Source organism: Phyllopteryx taeniolatus, chromosome 15 (genome assembly GCF_024500385.1).
Source record: "Phyllopteryx taeniolatus isolate TA_2022b chromosome 15, UOR_Ptae_1.2, whole genome shotgun sequence".
NCBI lineage: Eukaryota > Metazoa > Chordata > Actinopteri > Syngnathiformes > Syngnathidae > Phyllopteryx > Phyllopteryx taeniolatus.
In genome coordinates this window covers 20,655,812-20,680,054 of record NC_084516.1, presented here as the reverse complement: position 1 = coordinate 20,680,054, position 24,243 = coordinate 20,655,812, and the positions used below count along the sequence as shown (strand labels likewise).

General features: G+C 43.0%; 1 protein-coding gene across 2 annotated transcripts in view; it reads left to right on the top strand.

Moving 5' to 3' along the window:
• Positions 1–23,964, top strand: part of mfsd14ba (major facilitator superfamily domain containing 14Ba) — a 36,494-nt gene extending 12,530 nt beyond the window's left edge. For both annotated transcript variants that reach the window (XM_061799879.1, XM_061799878.1), the window contains 9 exons: positions 620–747; positions 1,147–1,261; positions 6,446–6,664; positions 8,521–8,634; positions 11,040–11,111; positions 18,445–18,557; positions 18,686–18,783; positions 20,227–20,384; positions 20,939–23,964. In XM_061799879.1, coding sequence (XP_061655863.1) covers positions 620–747; positions 1,147–1,261; positions 6,446–6,664; positions 8,521–8,634; positions 11,040–11,111; positions 18,445–18,557; positions 18,686–18,783; positions 20,227–20,384; positions 20,939–21,211 — 1,290 coding nt within the window. In that variant the 3' untranslated portion in view covers positions 21,212–23,964. The remainder of the gene's footprint in view (positions 1–619; positions 748–1,146; positions 1,262–6,445; positions 6,665–8,520; positions 8,635–11,039; positions 11,112–18,444; positions 18,558–18,685; positions 18,784–20,226; positions 20,385–20,938) is intronic.
• Positions 23,965–24,243: the final 279 nt, after the last annotated feature.

The following is a 24,243-nucleotide window of genomic DNA, read 5'->3' as shown; positions in this document are numbered from 1 at the left end:
GGATTTATAATCAGAAAACCCACGTTTTTATCATGATATCGATTGAGTTGGCAAAATGACTTATATTCACAATTATAAGGTTGAATGCCTTTCCTTTCTAATGTGTTCTTGTATTGTTCCATAACGCTGGCGCAAGTTCTCTGAGATGTCTAGCCTTGCTAGAAGCAGCAAGCCATTGTTTGTCTCATCCAAGGACATTCACAAGCGGGCTACAGCAGCTGGCTGGGTAGCTGGTGGGAATGTCCTGATGAGGGAGAGTCACTGAATCTGACTGAAGGACTTTCCTTCTCATCAGTTCTTGCGAGTTGTTGGTTCAAAGGACAGCCGGGCATCTCGCTCTTGCTCTCGTCTCCTGCTTCTTTCTCCCGCTGTCTCCATGTAAATTGCTTCCTTCATTATTTTTCAAAAGAGAAATTTCCAACACAAGTTGAATTCAATTCATCGAACAAAAATGGAAATGAATATGCAAACTATAAAACAATGCTATACAAAATCTTGGTTTTGTTAAGACTGTTTTTAACCTTTGTTCAAGCGATTCACCTAATGATGACTTGACTTGTTGTGACTGTCAACTGTAAAGTGTCTGCTACTCTCACTGACTTTTGCTCTTGCTATGAAGGGTCTTCTGTCATTCATGTCTGCCCCTCTGATTGGTGCATTGTCGGACGTGTGGGGGAGGCGTTCATTCCTGTTGGTCACTGTCTTCTTTACCTGTGCCCCAATCCCCCTAATGAGACTCAGCCCCTGGTAGGTCACAGTGTGGTCTTTTTTTTAAATACAGACTGTGTTGTGTGTTTTCAGTGTTTGTGCTTAGCAGTACACAAGCAACATTGCTCACTCCGTGACCGCAAGCATGTGGCCAACTTATCACCGATGCCATTAAGAATAAACAGTGCTTGCGTATCAACCAAATAGTCTCCGAAGACTTTCAAGTCACCCTCAAACTTTAATGAGTCTCAGTTTTCCTTGACTGAACTTATCAGATGACAATTGTTGTAAGCATGAAACCCTCTCCTGAAATATTGACTAATCATAACCTTTATAATAGAGCTACAAAAATAACCATACTCTATGAAGGACAAGTGAAATTCTCAAACCGACATTATGCTTGGCCTTTTTCGCCAATATATCTGTGCAATTTTACAGGTGGTACTTCGCCATGATCTCCATGTCGGGGGCGTTCTCTGTCACCTTCTCTGTCATCTTTGCCTACGTTGCAGATGTGACGGACGAGAGAGAGAGGAGTACAGCCTACGGTCTGGTAGGTACTGGAATGTGTATTTGAAAGGCATTTCTTTTCAGTTTTGTGTATTTTGTATCTTTTTATTTCATCACTGTGGCTGTAAAAGGACTTGTGCTTCTCAACTGTAGCAGGTAGTTCTGGAAGAGGAACATTTGGAATTACTTTTTCCATACTACTCCTTTAACTTTAACTGGAGGCATTCAAAGGAAAATGCTAAATTAAACAAAACAATGACACGTATGTAGCAGGTTGCAAATCATACTGAAATACGGTTTGTAGCTATCAAACTACAACTCTTTAACGTTTCATCATGAGCGCACAAGGACACATTAAAGATCAGCGAACCTTTGACTTTTGTCGAACCATGCAGTGTGAACGGTTCATTGCCGTAATTTGTCTTCCCTTGAAATGGCAGCAAGTGACTCACTGGAATATTATGGGCTGGGTTATCTGGCATGTGCATTTAAAGGAGCTATTATTTCAAGGCAATGTTTCCGGGGTTTTTTTCTTTCTCATTGATGTAGTCCAAATATTCATAGTTGCAGTAACACCACTGACTGCTCCTCAACACATTCAGCTGTCAAACTCCTAAGCCTGCATATTGATGGGAAGCGGAGCATCTGCCGCTCTGGTGCAGCCGGCAAAATCTGGCCACATAGATGATTGTAGACTTCAGGAAACGACTGCCTGGGAACGACAATCTCTCAGGACCTTAATGCCCAGCACAGCACGTAGTTCCTGCGGCCGCTGAGAAAATACACCCTTCCACAGGAGTTGTTGAGGCAGTTCTACAGAACAGTCATTTAATTCTTCCATCACAGTCTGATTTGGTTGTGCTACAAAATTAGACTGTAATGAACAGACTGAGTTCAGGGTGTACCCCGCCTCTTGCCCGCAGTTAGCTGGGATAGGCTCCAGCATACCCATGACCCTGGTGAGGATAAGCGCTGTAGAAAATGGATGGATGGATGAACAGACTGAAATTACACTGCAGAGAGGATCGTCGATGACCACCCAACCCACTGTCGATGACTTGCATGCTTCAAAAACAGATCAAATTTTCTCGGACTCGACCCTACCATTTCCATCTCCTTCCATCTAGTAGGCAATATTGAAGACGACACTCCGAATCACCACACATTCCAACAGCTTCTTCGACATTGCCGTTGCCTTTTCAGACAGTTGATATGAAAGTGCACTGTGACAATTTTAGTTGATTTTTTTAGCACTTCTGTTACACTAATCCCCTGTCTATTATTGGAGCTACATTTCCAAATCTACAGGAAACACAGAAAATCCACGAATTGTGCTATTTTTGTCCGGACATCAGCCATAACAAAACAATATTTTAGGAAGTTTGGCATGTCATAAACCCATAGTTATTCCAGTTATCGCAACATACACAGGAAGTCCGCTAACCTGTTTTAGGGGCGTTCCGCATATTGCGGATTATTTTTATGTAGGGGTTGTGTGTGTGCTACTCCACTTCACTTTTAGAGCGTGACATTAACTAGTTGCTGAATGTGCTTTTGACTTGAGGTGGAGGCTGAACTTAATAAACTTAATTGATTGAAATTGTCTTCTGTTTCTGAAAGCAAGCTTTAGTAAGAGAGGGAGAACCAATAAAGGGGAAAAATGCCGGGGATTGAGCAGGATTTTGGAAAAAAAAATATTCGGCCCATTCTGTCAAAGTGAAAGAAGCTTAGGGAAATTATTCCACCACTCATGAAGAGGTCAGTGATTATTTACAAACACAGCCAATTCCCATCATGCAGAACCCCCTGCTGTGGTAGGCCGAAAACAAGGACCGGCTGTCCCAGCGCCACACTGAGCCAGAAGATTTTTTTCTGTGGCTGAAAATCACGCGACAACAGGAGAGCCTTTAAACAGATAACGTTGCTGCACAAGGAGTTGCACTGTATGTATGACCTGTCTGTTTTCGGTGAATACACAAGCCCAATTCCAATGAAGTTGGGACGTTGTGTTAAACATAAATACAAACGGAATACAATGATTTGCAAATCATATTCAACCTATACTTAATTGAATACACTACAAAGATAAGATATTTAACGTTCAAACTGATAAAACTGACTGTTTTTAGCAAATAATCATGAACTAAGAGTTTCATACTTGAACTCCTCCACCGGAGGACTTTGTATCGATCCGTTGTGGTAAAGGAGCTAAGCCGAAAGGCGACGCTCTCGATCTGCGTTCCGACCCTCACTTATGGTCACGAGCTGCGGGTCGTGATCGAAAAAACAAGATCCCGGATACAAGCGGCCAAAATGAGTTTCCTCCGCAGGGAGTCCGGGCTCTCCCTTAGAGATAGGGTGAGAAGCTCGGTCATCCGGGAGGATCTCAGAGTAGAGCCGCTGCTCCTTCACATCGAGAGGAGCCAGATGAGGTGGCTGGGGCATCTGATTCGGATGCCTCCCTGGTGAGGTGTTCCGGGCAGGGGTAGTCTCTCCAGGACACGCTGGAGAGACTACATCCTTCCGAGGCAACGCCTCGGGATCTCCCCGGAAGAGATGGATGGAGTGCCTGGGGAGAGGGAAGTCTGGGCGTCCCTGCTAAAGCTACGGCCCCCGCGACCCGATCTCGGATAAGCGGTAGAAAATGGATGGATGGATGGATAAGAGTTTCCTGGCTGCAACAGGTTCCAAAAAAGCTGGGACAGGGTCATGTTTACCACTGTGTTACATCACCTTTTCTTTTAACAACATTCAATAAACGTTTGGGAACTGAGGACACTCATTGTTGAAGCTTTGTAGGTGGAATTCTTTCTGTAAGTTACCCATGCCATTGGGACTAACACAGCCCCGTACCATCACAGATGCTGGCTTTTGAACTTTGCGTCCAGAACAGTCCGGATGGTTCTTTTCCTCTTTGGCCCGGAGGACACAACGTCCACAATTTCCAAAAACAATTTGAAATGTGGACTCGTCGGACCACAAAACACTTTTCCACTTTGCATCAGTCGGGCCCAGAGAAGACGGCGGCGTTTCTGGGTGTTGTTGATAAATGGCTTTTGCTTTGCATAGTAGACTTTCAAGTTGCACTTACAGATGTAGCGCCGAACTGTATTGACTGACATTGGTTTTCTGAAGTGTTCCTGAGCCCATGTGGTGATATCCTTTACACATCGATGTCGGTTTTTGATGCTGTGCCGCCTGAGGGATCGAAGGTCACGGGGATTCAATGTTGGTTTTCGGCCTTGCCGCTTCCATGCAGTGATTTCTCCAGATTCTCTGAACCTTTGGATGATATTATGGACCGTAGATGATGAAATCCCTAGATTCCTTCCAATTGTACGTTGAGGAACATTGTCCGTAAACAATTTTCTCACTTGTTCACAAAGAGGTGAACCTTGACACATCTTTGCTTGTGAACGACTGAGCATTTCAGGGAAGCTCCTTTTCTACCCAATCATGGCACCCACCTGTTCCCAATGAGCCTGTTCACCTGTGGGATGTTCCAAACAGGTGTTTCATGAGCATTCCTCAACTTTTTTTTTTTTTCGTCACCTGTCCCATCTTTTTTGGAACGTGTTGCAGCCATAAAATTCTAAGTTAATGATTATTTGCTAAAAACAATAAAGTTGATCAGTTTGAACATTACATATCTTGTCTTTGTAGTGTATTCAATTAAATATAGATTGAACATGATTTGCAAATCTCATTGTATTCTGTTTTTATTTATGTTTAACACAACGTCCCAACTTCATTGGAATTGGGGTTGTAGATTGTTGCAAATCATTCCCTCCTCCTCCGATTTAAAATTTTTTTTTTAATAATAGTACTGTGCTGAAAAAATATTAATGACATCATCAGTGATGTGGCACGGTGGGTAACTGGTTAGCACATCTGCCTCACAGTTCTGAGGACCTTGGTTCAAATCCGGGCTCTACTCTTGTGGAGTTTGCATGTTCTCCCCGTGCCTGCGTGGGTTTTCTCCGGGCACTCCGCTTTCCTCCCACATCCCAAAAACATGCATGGTAGGCTAATTGAAAACTCAAAATTGCCCGTGCCGTGATAACAGCCAACCAGATTTTTTTTGTAGTTGCAGATCAGAACTGCAGAAAGGTGAGGAGGAATTTTGGACCTTTCTTGATAAAACTTTTTCAGTTCAGCAATAATGTTGGGATGTCTCATGGGAATCGCTCTTTTGAGATCACAGCATTGCAATTAGGTCTCCAGAAGGTCATTTTTTTCCCTGTTGAAACCATTCTTGTGTTGACATACTTCTGTGCCTCAGGTCATTGTCCTGTTGCATCCCATCCTTTGTTGACCTTAAATTGGTGGATAGATGGTCTTAACTTCTCCTGCAAAATGTCTTGATAAACTTTTTCTGTCAATGATAGCAATCTGTCCAGGCCCCAAAGGAGCAAAAAAGCCCCCAAACCATTATGAAAACCCCACTGTACTTCACAGTTGGCAATTTTGATTTCACCTGTCCACTGAATCGTTTCCTAGTCGTGCTGTGGAACATCCAGGCGCTCTTTTGCAAATTTCAAATGAGCAGCAATATTTTTTTCTGGTCTCAAACAATGAAATTGTATGTTATTTGTTGTTCTGATTAATAATGGTATTTGTGGTAGTCTATCTTGTCTGTGCAACAAAATGATGCCAAACGTGACGAACAACTCTTTGTCAATATCGTTTTGCACATCATTACACAAATCAGTTTTATCGATTACTGTTCATATTCAATTATGTGATCCATAAAATCTACCATGTAAAAGAATCTAACTGCCTCTATGAGAGAATCTAACTGCCTCGAATTGCCATTTTGACTGCCCAACCCCCCCTCACCTCCAACCCCCCCAAAAAACTGATTCTTAGAGAATACTAATAGATTTAGTAGTAGTAGTAGTGTCCTGTTTTGAAATATTTAAAAGCACTGCTGATTGGGCTTTAATAGCCAGTGAAATATCATAGGTTCCCACCATAGGACCAGATTCTACACGCAACATTAGGTCTCATGATGTTATTATGGAGCAGTTTTACATTTCAAATAAATGCCTTGAGATAGTACTGATGGGCTGGAATAATAATGTAAAGCATCAACACAGTCTTAGCTGATGTGCACTACAGCATACTCTTATGAATGCATAAAATTATGTGATGATAAAAGTCTCTCGAACAGTTCAAACTGAAATGTTCCTTTCCTTAAACATCACCTATGATCCAATCCATCTAGGTGTCGGCTACATTCGCCGGCAGTCTGGTGACCAGCCCGGCAATCGGGGCATATTTGTCAGCATGGTATGGAGACAACCTGGTGGTTCTGGTGGCTACACTGATCGCTCTCGTCGACATCTGCTTCATCCTGCTTGCCGTACCCGAGTCTCTGCCAGACAAGATGAGGCTTAACACCTGGGGAGCGCCTATATCCTGGGAACAGGCTGACCCCTTCGCTGTAAGTACTGTCACTAAAAACCCTATTTTGGATTATTACCAATTTACCTTCACAGATACCTTTTGCATCTGCCTCACTTTAGAGGATTAGCATTTGTGCAAGGTTAGCCCAATAATAATCACATTTATATTTTGGACGCATACATTCAGGTATGAGTGGTTGAACTCAACTTAACATTAAAAAAAAAGCTGCAGCCGAAACAAAATTCTGTACATACATAAAAATTAAAGATGAAACATCACAATCAGAATCATCTTTATTTGCCAAGTATGTCCAAAAAAACCACAAGGAATTTGTCTCCGGTAGTTGGAGCCGCTCTGTTTCGACAACAGATAGTCAATTGACAGAGAACACTTTGGAGACAGAAAGACATTGACCAAAAACAAACAGTCACTGAGCAATGAAGGGTTAATGCCGGTACAATATGTTCTTTGAAAATTATTTATTTATTTTGACAATTGTGCAAAAAGATGCAGAGTCCTCTAGTACTTAGAGCAGTTCGAATGAATAATATAGAAATAGTCCGGTTCAATGACCATTGTGCAAAGGGCGCCGAGACTTCAAGGAGTGTATGCGGTTTAAAGTGACGAGTAGTGCGATCATCTGGGACAATGTTGATTGTGAAATTGTTGCAGATACTCCTCAGTCAGTGTGCAAGTGGGGCAGATGCTACTCTGGCATGAGTGGCCAGTATTGGTCAACAACAGATACGCAAATAGTGCAACGTGGCGAGACTACTACAGTTAGTGCACGAGTAACGTATAATTGGCCCGACAGAAATGTGACAACAATCTCAAGACAAAAAAAATGGCAGCATATTGCAATGAAATTGTAGGCGTTATGGACTCCGTTGCAGTCGGAGTTTGTCCTTTTTTGTAGCAGCACCAAACCAGACTGTGATGGAAGAACACAGGACTGATTCGATGACTGCTGTGTAGAACTGCCTCAACAGCTCCTGTGGCAGCCCGTGCTTCCTCAGAAGCCGCAGGAAGTACATCCTCTGCTGGGCCTTTTTGAGGATGGAGTTGATGTTGATCTCCCACTTCAGGTCCTGAGGGACTGTAATTCTCAGGGACTTGAAGGTCTCGACGGTTGACACAGGGCAGTTGGACAGTGTGAGGGGCAGCATCATCTCTACAGTCGTGGTCAGATTCTTCCAATAGAGAGAAGAGCCGTATGCTCCCTTCAGATCGGTATACGATCCAGAGTTTTATTACCTCCCGTTTCACAGTCTGCATGCTGATTGAAGTTATCAGTAGATGAGAGAGAGGAGCATTATTGAAGTCTTCACTGACCAGTGTCAGGGCGCCGTGATGCTGAAATTGGAATCGCACGAACATGACGTCAATCGCGTCAGCTGCAGCAGTTGATGGTTGGGTGTACACAAACAACTGCATGTTTACTAAAAGCAGTTAGAATGTCTGTTTTGTTGGTGAGTAACCTCACATTCCCCGTAATGATCAAGAGAAGAAACGGTTGAAATTTCCTGTCCAATTCAATCCTCTACGTCATTTTAAGTTACTTCAATTTAGCGCCGGCTCTCGTCCCTCTTTATATCTCCTCTGGGATGCATTCTTCGCCAAGGGGACGCTGCCCGGCTTCAGGCTATAGGCAAAACACTAGCTCCGTGCGGTTGTCGGCGAAGCATCGCAAACTAGGGGTAGAAAAGTTCCATAGCGTTGATATTCTTTGACAATAGATCTTGGACCCAGAAAACTGTAATTGGGGAGAAAAATACAATAAAGGAGAAAGAAAACAAATTCAAAAAAGAGAAACTGAGTCAGAGCTTTTGCAGCCCGAAAGTGTGCTTTATTTCCCGCCTTTTATATTCTTCTTTTGCTCCCTCCCTCTGTCAGTCTCTGAGGAAGGTGGGCCAGGACCCCACAGTCTTACTCATCTGTATCACTGTGTTCCTGTCATACTTACCAGAGGCTGGACAGTACTCCAGCTTCTTCCTCTACCTGCGACAGGTAAGACACACCCACAAACACACACACCACTTCTCCATAATAGATCCACTAACATATCTGCTGCTTGAAGTTACCCTCCCCGTCAAATGTATTGGAACAGTGAGGCCAATTCCTTTATTTTTCTTGTTGACTTAAAACACACACACATTTACATCAAAAGATGAACATGGGATCAACATTTTAGCTTTAATTTTCAGGTCTTCATATCTAAATCTGAATCTATCCATTTTTCATCTGAGCAAAAGTATTGGAACATTTGATTTGCAGGTGTGCTTTGTTGCCCAGGTGTATCTGATTATCTTCATTAAATGATGCATCGCCCTGAATGTTTAAGTACATCTATACTAGTTAGTGGTGTAACCAACATGAAACCCACCGAGCTGTCTAATGGTGGAAAAACATATGGAGAAAACATAAAATAATAATAATACAATCATAAATAACCAAACAACATCTTTTCCAATCAGAATACATCATAGCTCCCTTCAAACTGGCACTTCGCTAATGTCTACTAATTAAGCTAATTAAACTAATTGTCAGGGTTCAAGCTCTGTACATGAATTACAACCCCAATTCCAATTAAGTTGGGACGTTGTTTTAAACATCAATAAAAACAGAATACAATCATTTGCAAATCATGTTCAGCCTATATTTCATTGAATACACTACAAAGACAAGATATTGAATGTTCAAACTGACAAACTTGATTGTTTTTAGCAAATAATCATGAACTTAGAATTTTATGGCTGCAACACGTTCCAAAAAAGCTGGGACAGGTGGTCAAAAAAGACTGAGAAAGTTGAGGAATGCTCATCAAACACCTGTTTGGAACATCCCACAGGTGAACAGGCTAATTGGGAACAGGTGGGTGCCATGATTGGGTAGAAAAGGAGCTTCCCTGAATTGCTCAGTCATTCACAAGCACAGATGGTGCGTGAGAAAATAGTCGAACAGTTTAAGGACAATGTTCCTCAACGTACAATTGCAAGGAATTTAGAGATTTCATCATCTACGGTCCATAATATCATCCAAAGGTTCAGAGAAATCACTGCATGTAAGCGGTAAGGCCGAAAACTAACATTGAATCCCCGTGACCTTCGCTCCCTCAGGCGGCACTGCATCAAAACCCGACATCAATGTGTAAAGGATATCACCACATGGGCTCAGGAACACTTCAGAAAAGCAATGTCAGTAAATACAGTTGGGCGCTACATCTGAAAGTGCAACTTGAAACTCTACTATGCAAAGCAAAAGCCATTTACCAACAACACTCAGAAACACCGTCGGCTTCTCTGGGCCCGAGCTCATCTTAGATGTACTGATGCAAAGTGGAAAAGTGTTCTGTGGTCCGACGAGTCCACATTTCTAATTGTTTTTGGAAATTGTGGACGTCGTGTCAACAGCGTGGCGGACTGTTATGGACGCAAAGTTCAAAAGCCAGCATCTGTGATGGTATGGGGCTGTGTTAGTGCCAATGGCATGGGTGACTTACACATCTGAGAAGGCACCATTAATGCTGAAAGGTACATACAGGTTTTGGAGAAACATATGCTGCCATCCAAGCAACGTCTTTTTCAAGAACGGCCCTGCTTATTTCAGCAGGACAATGCCAAACCACATGCTGCATGTGTTACAACAGTGTGGCTTCGTAGTAAGAGAGTGCGGGTACTAGACTGGCCTGCCTGCAGTCCAGACCTGTCTCCCATTGAAAATGTGTGCCGCATTATGAAGCATAAAATACGACAACGGAGACCCCGGACTGTTGAACAGCTGAAGCTGTGAATCAAGCATGAATGGGAAAGAATTCCACCTACAAAGCTTCAACAATGAGTGTCCTCAGTTCCCAAACGTTTATTGAATGTTGTTAAAAGAAATGGTGATGTAACACCGTGGTAAACATGACCCTGTCCCAGGTTTGTTGGAACGTCTTGCGGCCATAAAATTCTAAGTTCATGATTATTTGCTAAAAACAATCAAGTTTATCAGTTTGAACATTAAATATCTTGTCTTTGTAGTGTATTCAATTAAATATAGGTCGAACATGATTTGCAAATCATTGTATTGTGTTTTTATTTATGTTTAACACAACATCCCAACTGAATTGGAATTTGGGTTGTACTATAAAATATAGTTTTATGTACTAATCTGACCCCAAAAGTCAGGGAACTTAATGTAATTTCCCTTTAAGATATTTTGAGCTAATACTTACTAATACAACGATTAATTTGACAGGAAAGCTTCATTAGGGTTTGTTTATATATTGCCTCGTCATAATCTATTGGTCATATCCCAAACGTGAAAGAGACAGAAGAGACGGTGGAAAATAACTACATCTTTTCATTGTAAAGCCTTGTACTATTTCATCAGCATGTGAAATCACATTCACTTTTGTAATTTCTCTGCAGGTCGTCAATTTCTCCTCGACAACAATTGCTGTTTTTATTGGAGTTGTGGGAATTCTGTCCATTGTTGCACAGGTAACACAAACACTCGAGACGATATTTGCATGACATCAGGAAGCTAAATTATGAGAAAACCCAACTAGCATTGTACAACACATACAATGTATTTTTAAAAATTATTATTATTATCATTGGTATTATTGGCCGGCACGGTGGATGACTGGTTCGGACATCTGCCTCACAGTTCTGAGGACCGGGCTTCAATCCCCGGCCCCGCCTGTGTGGCGGTTGCATGTTCTCCCCGGGCCTGCGTGGGTTTTCTCCGGGCACTCCGGTTTCCTCCCACATCCCAAAAACATGCGTGGTAGGTTCATTGACAGCTCTAAATTGCCCGTAGGTGTGACTGTGAGTGCGAATGGTTGTTTGTTTCTACTTGTATGTGCCCTGCGATTGGCTGGCGACCGGTTCAGGGTGTACCCCGCCTCCCGCCCGAAGATCGGTGAGATAGGCTCCAGCAGCCCACGACCGTACTGAGGATAAGCGGTAAAGAAAATGGATGGATGGATGGATGGATGGATTGGTATCATTACTAGTATTATTAGTAGTAGTAGTCGTAGGGCTGGGTGATTAATCGACCCTAACAACATAGCTTCAAATAGAGAGGAGCTAGTTGACAAAAGCAGAATCAGTGTGGCCAATTGAACTTTTTTTTCCCCTATTTTTTTTTTTTTTTACAGACTGATTCACAGTTTAGTTTAGTTTGTGCTGAAAAACAGACAACATAAGCAAAATAATTTTCACATTGTGTTGTGTAGGACAAGAAAGGAGCCCTGTAGAAGCAAGCACATATTGTAATAACGGCCCCCTCCATCCATCCATTTTCTGAGCCGCTTATCCTCACAAGGGTCGCGGGAGCCTATCCCAGCTATCTTCGAGCAGGAGGCGGGGTACACCATGAACCGTTTGCTAGCCAATCGCAGGGCACACATAGACAAACAACCATTCGCACTCACATTCACACCTACGGGGAATTTAGAGCCTTCAATGAACCTACCCTGCATGTTTTTGGGATGTGGGAGGAAACCGGAGTGCCCGGAGAAAAGCCATGCAAACTCCACACAGGCGGGGCCGGGATTTGAACCCCGGTCCTCAAAACTGTGAGGCAGACGTTCTAACCAGTCGGCCGGCGTAATAACGGCCAATAACATAATAAATTTGCCCTTTTTAAAATATACTAGGCCCATAACATATTAACTGGCCAGTAATCTAATAAAAGTCCTGATCGCATAATGTAATAACTTTTGGCCAATAACATAATAACTTATTTTGTTATTGGCTGGTTATTATGTTGTTGGCCAGGTTAAAATAAAAAAAAAAAAAAAAAAACCTTTGCAAATGTAATAGTTGAGCCCATAATATAATATCACTTTACAGGAAGTCCTCGATTTACGACGTTTCGACTTTACGACGCCCCTGCCTCGTCCGCCATTTTGTCCCAGCACCATAGTGTTTCTGCTTAGCAAGGGCATAGTGCTTGTCTGTGTTTGTTCGGCGGAAGTATCTTTGCCTTTTTTCACACACTCAGCAGTAATGGTAAGCACAGCATCTTTTCATTGTTTTCATTTTAATGTATTTTAGTTTCTTTATACAAAGTGTTAACCTTTCCTGCTACGGTCACCTGACCGTGGTCGGGAGACGCAGGGGTTAACTCCCTTCTCTCGTTGCACAACTGAGCTGGGTGGCGGCAACAATAAAGGCACGAAGCTTGAATGGCTTTATTTGCTCCTCTACACAATCAACGTCAACGGGTCCTGCGCTAATCGCTACTCTTCCCCGGTCGCCGTCACTACACTTGACTGTACACACTCGCACCGGCGCGCACTCTTTCCTCCTTCGCAGTCCCGCCGGACGACGCCAGCGCAGTCCCGTCTCACTCACACATTGACGCACACGCCCACACACACTGAGCTTGCTGTCACAATCACATGGGACAATACCCGTAATAGAAGTATTTCACCGTAAATTTCGACTTTTAACGGTGAAATCCGACTTGCGCGGAAAATCGTTTTACGTCGCCAGCGCAGGAACGGAACTCGTTCGTAAATCGAGGACTTCCTGTATTTAACTTTTTATTTTTAGACATTTTTGTGAAAATACATACTCTATCCATCTCTGTCTCTCTCGTTCTCTCTTTAAACATGTATTTTTTGTATTTAACTTGGTTAGCATGATCTCTCGTCCTGTCTGCTGCTCCTTACTCTTTCAAACTATCTCCATATGTAGTGGATGTTATAGGTGGGCTAAAATCACACCAGAGCAATGCATGCGACTAGTTTCTCCATACAGGAGGCGTCTTGAAGCTGTCATTGCAAACAAAGGCTTTTGTACAAAGTATTAAATAAATGCCAGTTGGCGTGTTCAATACTTTTTCCCTGTGTCATTTCACATTATTACAGAAAACTTAATTTATTTGCTTATTTGTTCAACTTTCATTGGATGTATCAAAAGCACCTTTTGAAATATTTCGTGAGAAAAATGGTGATGTGTTAAATACTTATTTCAGCCGCAATTGCAAAGTGCAATTTTTGCGAAAAGAGGCTCGACTGATTTATTTATATTTTCTATCTAAGATATTTTATTTGTTGTTCTACATTACAATGCCAATGTTCAATGTTCTTTAGAATTGAAAGTGAATTGTTCTTAAAAAGGATGTACTTGAATTATTATGCTCTCAAATATAATTACATCCGTGGCATTAACAAAAAAGACATCAACGACACTATCGTTTATTGTGAGCGTTTTTGGGAACATATATTGTCCTAAAAAACTTGCTGTCGGGGCAGGCTGAAACATAATAAAATGAGAGAGAGCAAGAGCAATGGATAATCCAAAAAATATTGTACAAATTGTACAAGTAGAAATTTGCAATATAGTGGCACCACAAAGCAACAACCGTCATATAGTGGCGGATTGCTGTATCTGTACTCACAGATGATATGTTGCAGGGACTCATTGTTCCAGGGCTGGGACTCATTCTTTCTGGACATGTGCATCCTGGGACTCACATAGTCTCACGTGTAAAATGATCTATGAGTTATTACGTTATGGGCCTGTTCCATTTTAAAAAGGGCAAATTGATTACATTATGGCTGTTTTTATGTTATGGGCTTTTACAAGCCGGGTGGAAGGCAATCATGGAGTCAACCGCGCTGAACATTGCCAGAGACATGTTGTCCCATTTATACATTGCAAAAGCATTGATTTATCGACCTTATCAAAACTTTAGACTTATGTGCTTCCAAGCCACAAACATTTTGCTGAGGTCACTCTGCCTCACCTGTACAACTCACCTGTACATGAGAAAAGAGTGTGAGAGAGTTGGAGGGGCTGTGGCCTCACTCTTACATTATGGAGCAGTCAAGCCATACAGTTTGGCAGTTGATTTATTAGGGATTGTGTTTAAATGTATGTTTTGACAAAAGGGACATTTTCCCAAGAGGAAGCATATACTGTATTTTCTCATTATCTATAATAAAGAAAAACAGGTACCTCTTGTATTTCTGTTGAAGTGTCAAAGCTTGTTTGATATAACGAGAAATAAAGCAGGGAAAAACTAGACAAAAAGCAAAACTTGTTTTGAATCATGCCATTGTCGTTTTCATTTTCTCCAGGCAAAACAGGAAAATTGGAAATCGGATTGTCGTTTTTTTGTAAATGAGAATATATTATAAGACCATATCGCCAAGCCTTAATTAGTTGTTGTAATAGTCGTAGCGATAGTAATAATAGAGGGTGATGTGCAGAGTTGTGGGAACTACAGAGGAATAACGTTGATGAGCCACATGTATTTGCGAGCAACAGTATGGTTTCATGCATCGAAAGAGTACAGCAGATGCATTATTTGCCTTGAGGGTGTTGATGGAGAAGTACAGAGAAGGTCAGAAGGAACTACATTGTGTCTTTGTAGAGCTAGAGTAAGCCTATGACAGAGTACCCAGCGAGGAACTGTGGAATTGCATGCGGAAGTCTGGAGTGGCAGTGAATTATGTTACAATAGTACAGGACATGTATGAGGGCAGCAGAACAACGGTGAGGTGTCCTGTAGGTGTGACAGACGCATTTAAGGTGGAGGTGGGACTGCATCAGGGATCAGCCCTGAGCCCCTTCCTGTTTGCAGTGGTGATGGATAGGCTGACAAATGAGGTTAGACTGGAGTCCCCTTGGACCATGATGTTCGCAGATGACATTGTGATCTGCAGTGAGAGCAGGGAGCAGGTGGAGGAACAGTTAGAAAAGTGGAGGCATGCACTGAAAAGGAGAGGCTACAGGGAGAAGAGATAGTGGGGGTGGAGGACTCTAAATACTTCGGATCAGCAGTCCAAAGCAATGGTGAGAGTCCGGAAGTGAAGAAACGTGTCCAAGCAGTTTGGAACAGGTGGAGAAAGGTGTCAGGTGTGTTATGTGACAGAAGAGTCTCTGCTAGGATGAAGGGAAAGGTTTATAAGACAGTGGTGAGGCCAGCCATGATGTACAGGTTAGAGACAGTGGCACTGAGGAGACAACAGGAAGCAGAGCTGGAGGTGGCAGAAATGAAGATGTTGAGGTTCTCTCTCTGCATGACCAGGTTGGATAGGATTAGAAATTAGCTCATCAGAAGAACATTCAAGGTTAGATGTTTTGGAGACAAAGTTAGAGAGAGCATACTTGGATGGTTTGGACACATTCAGAGGAGAGAGAGTATATTGGTAGAAGGATGATGAGGATGGAGCTGCCAGGCAAGAGAGCTACAGGAGGACCAAAGAGAAGATTGATAGATGTAGTGAGGGAAGAAGACATGAGGGCAGTTGGTGTTGGAGAGGAAAATGCAAAAGATAAACTTACATGGAAAAGGATGACGCGCTGTGGCGATCCCAAACGGGACAAGACGAAAGCAAAAGAAGAAGAATGTGAATAATACGACATATCTCTGTCAGTCAACACATTTACAGTCAATACTATTGGTATCAGAATCATCTTTATTTGCCAGGTATGTCAAAAACACACGAGGAATTTGTCTCCGGTAGTTGGAGCCGCTCTAGTACGACAACAGACAGTCAATTGACAGAGAATACTTTGGAGACATAAAGACATTTAAAAAAAAAAATAAGTCACTGAGCAATAAAAGATTGCCAGTAACGTGGTAATGCCGGTACATTTTCCTTTTCTTTTCTTTCACAATTGTGCAAAAAGATGCAGAGTCCTCTAGCAATTAGAGCAGTTTGAAGTGACTAATAGAACAATAGTTCGGTCCAATAGCCATTGTGCTAAGGGCGCCGAGACTTCAGGAAATGTATGCAGTTTCAAGTGAGTAGCTGTGCAATAATGTGGGACAATGTCGATTGTGCAAATGTTGCAGATGCTACTCTGGCACATGAGTGGCCAGTATTGGTCAACAACAGATATGCAAATAGTGCAGCGTAGCGAGACTACTACAGTGAGTGCACGAGTAATGTATAATTGGCCCGACAGAGATGTGACAACAAACTCAAGACAAAAAATTGGCAGCATTTTGCAATGGAATTGTAAGTTAACTGTTTAAGAAGTTAATGGCAAGAGGGAAGAAGCTGTTGGAATGTCTGCTTGTTTTAGTTTGCATTGTTCGGTTGCGCCAACCTTGAGGGAAGGAGCTGGAAGAGGTGGGGACCAGGTTGTGGAGGGTCCAAGAGGATTTTGCATGCTCTTGTCTTAGTTCTGGCAGCGTGCAAGTCCTCAAGGGTTTCAGCAGTTTTGATTGTCCGTTGCAGTCGGAGTTTGTCCTTTTTTGTAGCAGCACCAAACCAGACTGTGATGGAAGAACACATGACTGATTCGATGACTGCTGTGTAGAACTGCCTCAACAGCTCCTATGGCAGCCCGTGCTTCCTCAGAAGCCGCAGGAAGTACATCCTCTGCTGGGCCTTTTTGAGGATGGACTTGATGTTGATCTCCCACTTCAGGTCCTGAGGGACTGTAATTCTCAGGGACTTGAAGGTCTTGAAGGTCTTGAAGGCAGTTGGACAGTGTGAGGGGCAGCTGCGGCGAAGGATGCCTCCTGAAGTCCACCATCATCTCTACAGTCTTGAGCGTGTTCAGCTCCAGCTTGTGTTGGCCACACCACAGCTGCAGCCGCTCCATTTCCTGTTGATACGCAGACTCGTCACCGTCTTTGATGAGGCTGATGACGGTGGTGTCGTCTGCAAATTTCAGGGGTTTGACAGCCGGGTGCGTTGAGGTGCAGTCGTTCGTGTAGAGAGAGAAGAGGGCACAACCTTGGGGTGCCCCGGTGCTGATGGTGCATGTAGATGAGGTGCTGCACACCAGCCTCACCTGAGCTGGAGAAGCTTGGAGGAGAGGAGTTTGGGGATGGTGGTGTTGACCGCAGAGCGAAAGTCTCAGAACAGGATCCTCGCGTAGGTCCCCGCGCCGTTGAGGTATTCTTGGATGAAGTGCAGTCCCGTGTTGACTGCATCATCCGCAGACCTGTTTGCTTGATAGGCTAACTGCAGGGGATCCAGCAGTGGACCTGTTACGCTCTTGAGGTGGTCCAGCACGAGGCGTTCAAAGGACTTCATGACCACAGATGTCAGGGCGACAGGCCTGTAGTCATTCAAACCCGAGATTGCAGGTTTCTTGGGGACTAGGATGATGGTGGAGCGTCTGAAATAGGATGGTACTTCGCGCAGTTCAAGAGATCTATTGAAGAACTGCGTGAAGACTGGAGTGAGTTGGTCCGCGCAGACTTTGAGGCAGGATGGGCACACAAGGTCTGGGCCTGCCGCTTTTTAAATCTTTTGTTGTTTGAAGATGCGTCTCACATCCTGTTCGTGGATAGTCAACGCAGAAGACAGAGGTGTGATTGTGGTCGGTGGTGCGGCTGGGTGGGTGTGGGGTGTGAAAGTGTCCTTTTCAAATCTGCAGTAGAAGGTGTTCAAGTCGTCGGCGAGTCTTTTATTGTTCTCAGGTTGGGGGGTTGGTCGCTTGTAATAGGTTAGCGATTGTAATGGATGCCAGACTGATTTAGAGTCGTTAGCGGTAAACCTTTTTTCTAACTTTACTGCATAGTTTCTCTTTGCAAAGTTAATTTCTTTAGTCAGCTGGTTTCTAGCGCGATTATACGGGGCCCTATCCCAACTTCGATATGCGTCCTCTTTAGCCTGGCGAAGTTGTTTAAGTTTGGCAGTGAACAATGGTTTGTTATTTAACGTGCGAAATGACTTTGTTGGTACACACACCTCTTCACAGAAACTGATATAGGATGTGACAGCGTTCGTATATTCATACAGGCGGAATTTTCAAAGACACAGCCAACCAAATATTTAATGCAGCTCGTGCACTGAACCTTATTCATTATGCATTGGTACTAAAAATTGTCTCTGTTTTTCCTCTTTAGACCCTCGTACTCACACTGCTAATGAGGACTCTGGGTAATAAAAATACTGTTCTATTGGGTCTCGGTTTCCAAATTCTTCAGCTGGCCTGGTATGGCTTTGGATCAGAGCCTTGGTGAGATTTGTCATTACTCTTTTTTGAGTGAATATCTTCACTGTTCAGACCGTCTGTTAACAATGCGTTTCTTTCCCCCCACGTAAACATGTTTGCCATTGTGCATGTGTTTGTGTGTTTGTTAATAGGATGATGTGGGCAGCTGGTGCTGTCGCAGCAATGTCCTCCATAACCTTCCCTGCGGTCTCAGCTCTGGTGTCGCAGTCTGCTGATCCTGACAAACAAGGTGACAAAGAGAGCCCCCCCCCCCCCCCGCCCCCTCTTTTGCTATACCGTATTTTCATCTCCCTCACATCAATAGGTCACTGTTTCAACATTGAGATTGGTCATGTTCTTGCAGCTTGATAAACTCCGAGCTTAACTCAGGGTATGTTCACACTTATCAGATTATTTCGTGCCAATGTGAACAGTACAATTCCGATTGTTTCATATCCGACCCAGGCCTCTTTCATATGCGGATACAAATCGGATATGTATCCGACGCGAGTGCAGTATGGACGCTCACAGGGCATGCATCCGACCTGTACACGCGACAAAAGCAAATGGCAGAAAACAGTCAGTGGCAAAACGAAGATGCTTTAAAACTGATAAATATAAGGAAATGTTGGCTGTGGTTGCACAACATTTTTGAAATTACCACAAATGTGTCATGACAAGACCTATGCGAGGGGCCCTATTTACTTCTGTCAACACGGCGTCTCGTGGCTGTGCGCACGCGCAATGTGACGTCCTGTTTTGTGCGCATGCATGTGACGTCACAGTCCGTCCTTAGCAAAAGCCGTATTTGTTTTTGTAATGTGAATGACTACATAAAATGATTGGCTTTAAGGAAAACATCTGATTTGGGCATCATCCTCTGCTGTGTGAACATAGCCTAAGTTGACTTAAAGTTAAAATCCACACCTTTTTTTGTTTAAAAAAAAAAAAAAAAAAAAGCCACTACTGTAGAAGATGACACAATGCTGATTAAGTAATTCCGCTTCTCTAACATCTAGCTGTATTTGTCAGTATCTTATTTTTTGCAATTAGTGAATGCCCTGGCGGCACGTTGGACGACTGGTTAGAGCGTCTGCCTCACAGTTCTGAGGTCCGGGGTTCAATCCCCGGCCCCGCCTGTGTGGAGTTTGCATGTTCTCCCCGTGCCTGCGTGGCTTTTCTCCAGGCACTCAAGTTTCCTCCCACATCCCAAAAACATGCGTGGTAGGTTCATTGACAACTCTAAATTGCCCGTAGGTGTGAATGTGAGTGCGAATGGTTGTTTGTTTGTATGTGCCCTGCGATTGGCTGGCAACCAGTTCAGGGTGTACCCCGCCTCCTGCCCGACGACAGCTGGGATAGGCACCAGCACGCCCGCGACCCGTGTGAGGAGAAGCGGCTCAGAAAATGGATGGATGGATGGATGGATGGATGGATGGATGAATGCCCAATTCATTTCCCTCGCTGGCCTGGTTGGTGGCGCGCTGAAAATGACGGCATGGAAATGAGTCTTTTCAAAACCGAGTAAAAATGTTGTAGAAAAACATATAAGGGGCATAACATGCATTGCCTATGTCATATTAAGGCGACGGCTCTGTTCTTTTGTTGTAATGCAGAATTGGAGCTTAGGGGGATGCCAAAAATGACATACTACAGCTTTAATATGTTAACCTGAGTTTGTCTTTCCCCACAGGTGTGGCTCAGGGGATGATAACAGGTATCAGAGGTCTGTGTAATGGTTTAGGTCCAGCTCTGTATGGATTCATCTTCTTCCTCTTTGATGTGGAGCTCAACACCATGGATCCCATCCAGGGAGACTTTGATCCCCTACCTCTTCACAGTCCCACTGAGGTATGTATAAGAAATTAAACAGACACCCTTAGTCACAAGCGATATTTTGATGTTCGTTGACTAGTTGGGAGTTCCTTGGGGTTTCAGAAACTAAACCTTATATTATTCTTTGTTATCTCCTCTTTTCTCCGTTATTGGGACTCCATCTGTTTCATCTGCCTAACAGAGAACGTGCCCCCACCGCGGAACTTCACATCAGTCCTACACAATTTTGCAGTTATTTAATATTATGCCGGCGGAACGGTGGAAAACTGCTTAGCGCATCTGCCTCACAGTTCTGAGGACCGGGGTTCAAATCCCGGCCCCGCCTGTGTGGAGTTTGCATGTTCTCCTCGTGCCTGCGTGGGTCTTCTCCGGGTCTTCTCTTTTAGTTTCCTCAAGCCCGCCTTGTAACAGGGTATCAAACCTGCAACTTTCCACTTGTGCTATGACCACTCTACCAACTGAGCAAGGCAGCCAGTACAGAGCTCTAGAGTCAAGGATAAAAAAAATATGAATAATTGTTCAAGGATAAAAAAAACAAAATGAATAATTGTTTTTCTTGTTTCTATCAGCAAACGCTCATCCCTGGCCCACCTTTCCTTTTGGGGGCATGTACAGTGGTTGTCGCCTTCCTCGTTGCTCTCTTCATCCCAGAGAAAGCATCCTCTGGCTCTCCATCCTCTCAGCTGCCTCTTAGTGACAAGCCCCGCCCAGCTAGCAAAGAGTCGCTGTCCTCACTGGCAGGCGTCCATATCAACACACCTCTCCCAGGCAGTGACGAAGAAACTCCTCCTACCACCAGTGATGAGGACTTTGAGCCTCTGCTGCAGGACAGTATTGTTTGATGGACCAGCGTAAGGACCACAGCGTGTGCGACTAACATTTTAACTGGATTGATTGGTTTTTGTGTAAAAGAAGAGCACATTTCCATTGCTGCTGGGTGAGTAAAGGTTCAGTGACTTGATCGTCTGACGTTTGTGATTGACAGCATGATGCTCCAATCGCATTGAAGCTTTTACCGGAGGACGGGACTGGCATTATACTGGACTGACCAGCATCGCCAGCAGTCATTTTAACAGAATGGCAGCCGCAAAGTGCTCCAAATGTGAAGCTAGTGTTTAACTGGATTAAGACAAGTATTTGGTTGATAAAATGAGGTTGTGAACGACAATAATGTCACCAGGTTTTGATTTGATCGAAAGATGAAGCATCCACATTTTTGGTTTCCCAAGAGTTTTCTTAAATGTTGTGTCACATTTCTGGTCATTCATTAGCTCAACTGAAAGACAAAGTTTTTAAGGTGGGATTGTTGTATATCTTTATACTGAAAGTGGAAGACATATTTATTTATTTTTTTTATTGAAGGAAGTTATCATATTCAGCTGTATCGTTTTAAAGCGGAATTGTACTGCTAGTTTTTCTTATTGCTTGTTGTATAATTGAAACATGTCTGAAACATATTTACGGCTGCTAAAGCTTCTGTGTTGATTTGTACATTTCTACTTGATGAGCAAGAATAAGATACGAGATGCTATGATAATCCAGAAGATGAGTCAGCCACATCAAATAAATGTAAATGTCAAGGTGTATATTTAATTCCATCCATCCATCTGGAACATGGCCTACTCGGACCCAATGTCCCCGTCACCTTCCCCGGGACGTGGTCAAGGTTCTGCTGGAGATGGGAGTTGAAACTCCTCCCCAGACATTCTCATTAGACCCTCGCCATATGTTTCGCCCGCCACCCGGCTTACATTACACCCACATTGTCTCGTCAGGCTGTGTCTGAGCAAGCCCCATGGGCTCAGGCACTAGGCCCTTGCCATTGAGCCCCACCTCCAGGCCTGGCTCCTGAGGGGAGCCCTGGTTGCCTCTGTCCTGGAAAGGAAAAACACACTTCAAGTTTGTTAGTACTCACAGGAGGTCTTACGCTGTGCTTTGTCTGGTCCCTCTCGTAAGACCTGTTTGCCCGAGTTGAACCCACCAGGGGCATATAAAGCCCTCCACCACAGTAAGGCGATGACTAAAGGAAGAGTAAATTCCTTATTAACAAACAAAAATAACCCAAAAGAAAGTTATGAAATCACTCCATCCATCCATTTTCCATACCTTATTTGTTCTCCTTCGGGTCGCGGGCAAACTGGAGGGTAGCCCGCCCGGCTGACTTTGGGTGTGAGGCGAGGCGCAACCCGGACAGGTCGCCAGTCGATTGCAGGACACAAATAGACAAACAACCATTAACATTCACATTAAATTACATTTTTGGGAATGTGGGAAGGAGACCAAGTATTAAATAATATACAATACATTAATATTTATCTTTGGAAAATATTGAAAAGCGAAATAAACTTTAAGGTGGGTAGTAACAGATCATCTGCTTATATTTGAAGTCAGTTGCCATGTTTGTTTCACTACCTCAGATCACATTCAACCTGTTTACTTGTCATGTATTAGAATTGTTTTATAATATACTATATTGAAAATGGGAGTGTGAAATTGCTTCTGAGTAATTGTCTTTGAAGGACCTTAACATTGTTGTTGCATATATTCTGGTGCTAATTCAGCAGTAGAGGACGTCGTTTCTTTAAATTGTTTATATTGTGAACATGAAACTCTTGCCCATACAATTTATTACCACCATGTTACAAATGTATTCTCAAAATAACATCCATTTTGCTATCATCATTGTGAATGTTCTCCCAAATGTTCCTCACCAGTGTACTACTACTTACGCACATTTAAAACAACAAAAAACAAATCGGCTTCACACAGAAGAAATCTCTTTGTCACTTTGTCACAAAGATATATTCTCTGGCAATTCAAGATGCAACTCAGTGCATCTCATGACCCACAATCCTTCAATTGTTTTACTATGCAATGCAGGCATTATATTTGTACTTCATGAAAGCTTTAGAGAGAAGATTGAAGAAGGAATGTCCAAGAGTTTACCTGTAGATAAGTGGCACAGTGTACATAAGCGTTTGCTTCATGACCTAAAAAATGTAACTGAACATGTGAATGAAGGGGTTATTCAAATGGCTATTACGAAGACTTGTGTACCTGAGCAGTGAAAGGTTAACAATATTCTAGAAAATCCATCATCTGAAACTAGGATTTTTAGTTAAAAAGATGGAAACCTGGTTTTAGTGAGAGGTAATTTAGTCAAATCAATAAATAAATACAATATCATCATCATAATAATAATGGCTCATCTTAAAATAGTCATAATGTTTTCACCGTCAACATTTCTTTTGGAAGCCTACCTTTAACATCACATGTCACAATCATAACACCAAAACAATGCCCTCACCACTGATATCATATCATACATATAGTGTGACATCCAAAAAAATGAAAGACAACTGTTGTTCATATATTTTTTTCACAAGTACGAATGAAAATGTGCATGTGCAACAGTGTCATTTGATTGTTACCCACTTTAATGAGAGTTCTGAACCAGTGAAAGTGTCTCACCACTGTAAATACTGTACACGGAGTTAAATGTTTGTGACTGAAATAATTGTACAATAAAATGTCTGTTCTCAATATGTTCAGGCATAATGCTGATCAGTAGAAATTAAAACAGAATATAAATTGACACCACCTTAAGCGAATCACTTTTGTGTCACCTTGCACGTTTGTGCTCTTGTGTTATTGTTGATTTTTTTTAACCCTTGGAAAGATTTACCCATCCATACACCGCTTATCTTCACTAAGGTCGCGGGTATGATGGAGCCTACATTCACATCATACACATAGCCTCTCATCGTTCACAAATACACCGCCAGGGATTTGGGGACCTGTGGGTCGCTCCACATCATTGAAAATACTTTTATTATTATTGCAGTCGTTATCTGCAGTCGTTATAACCCCACCC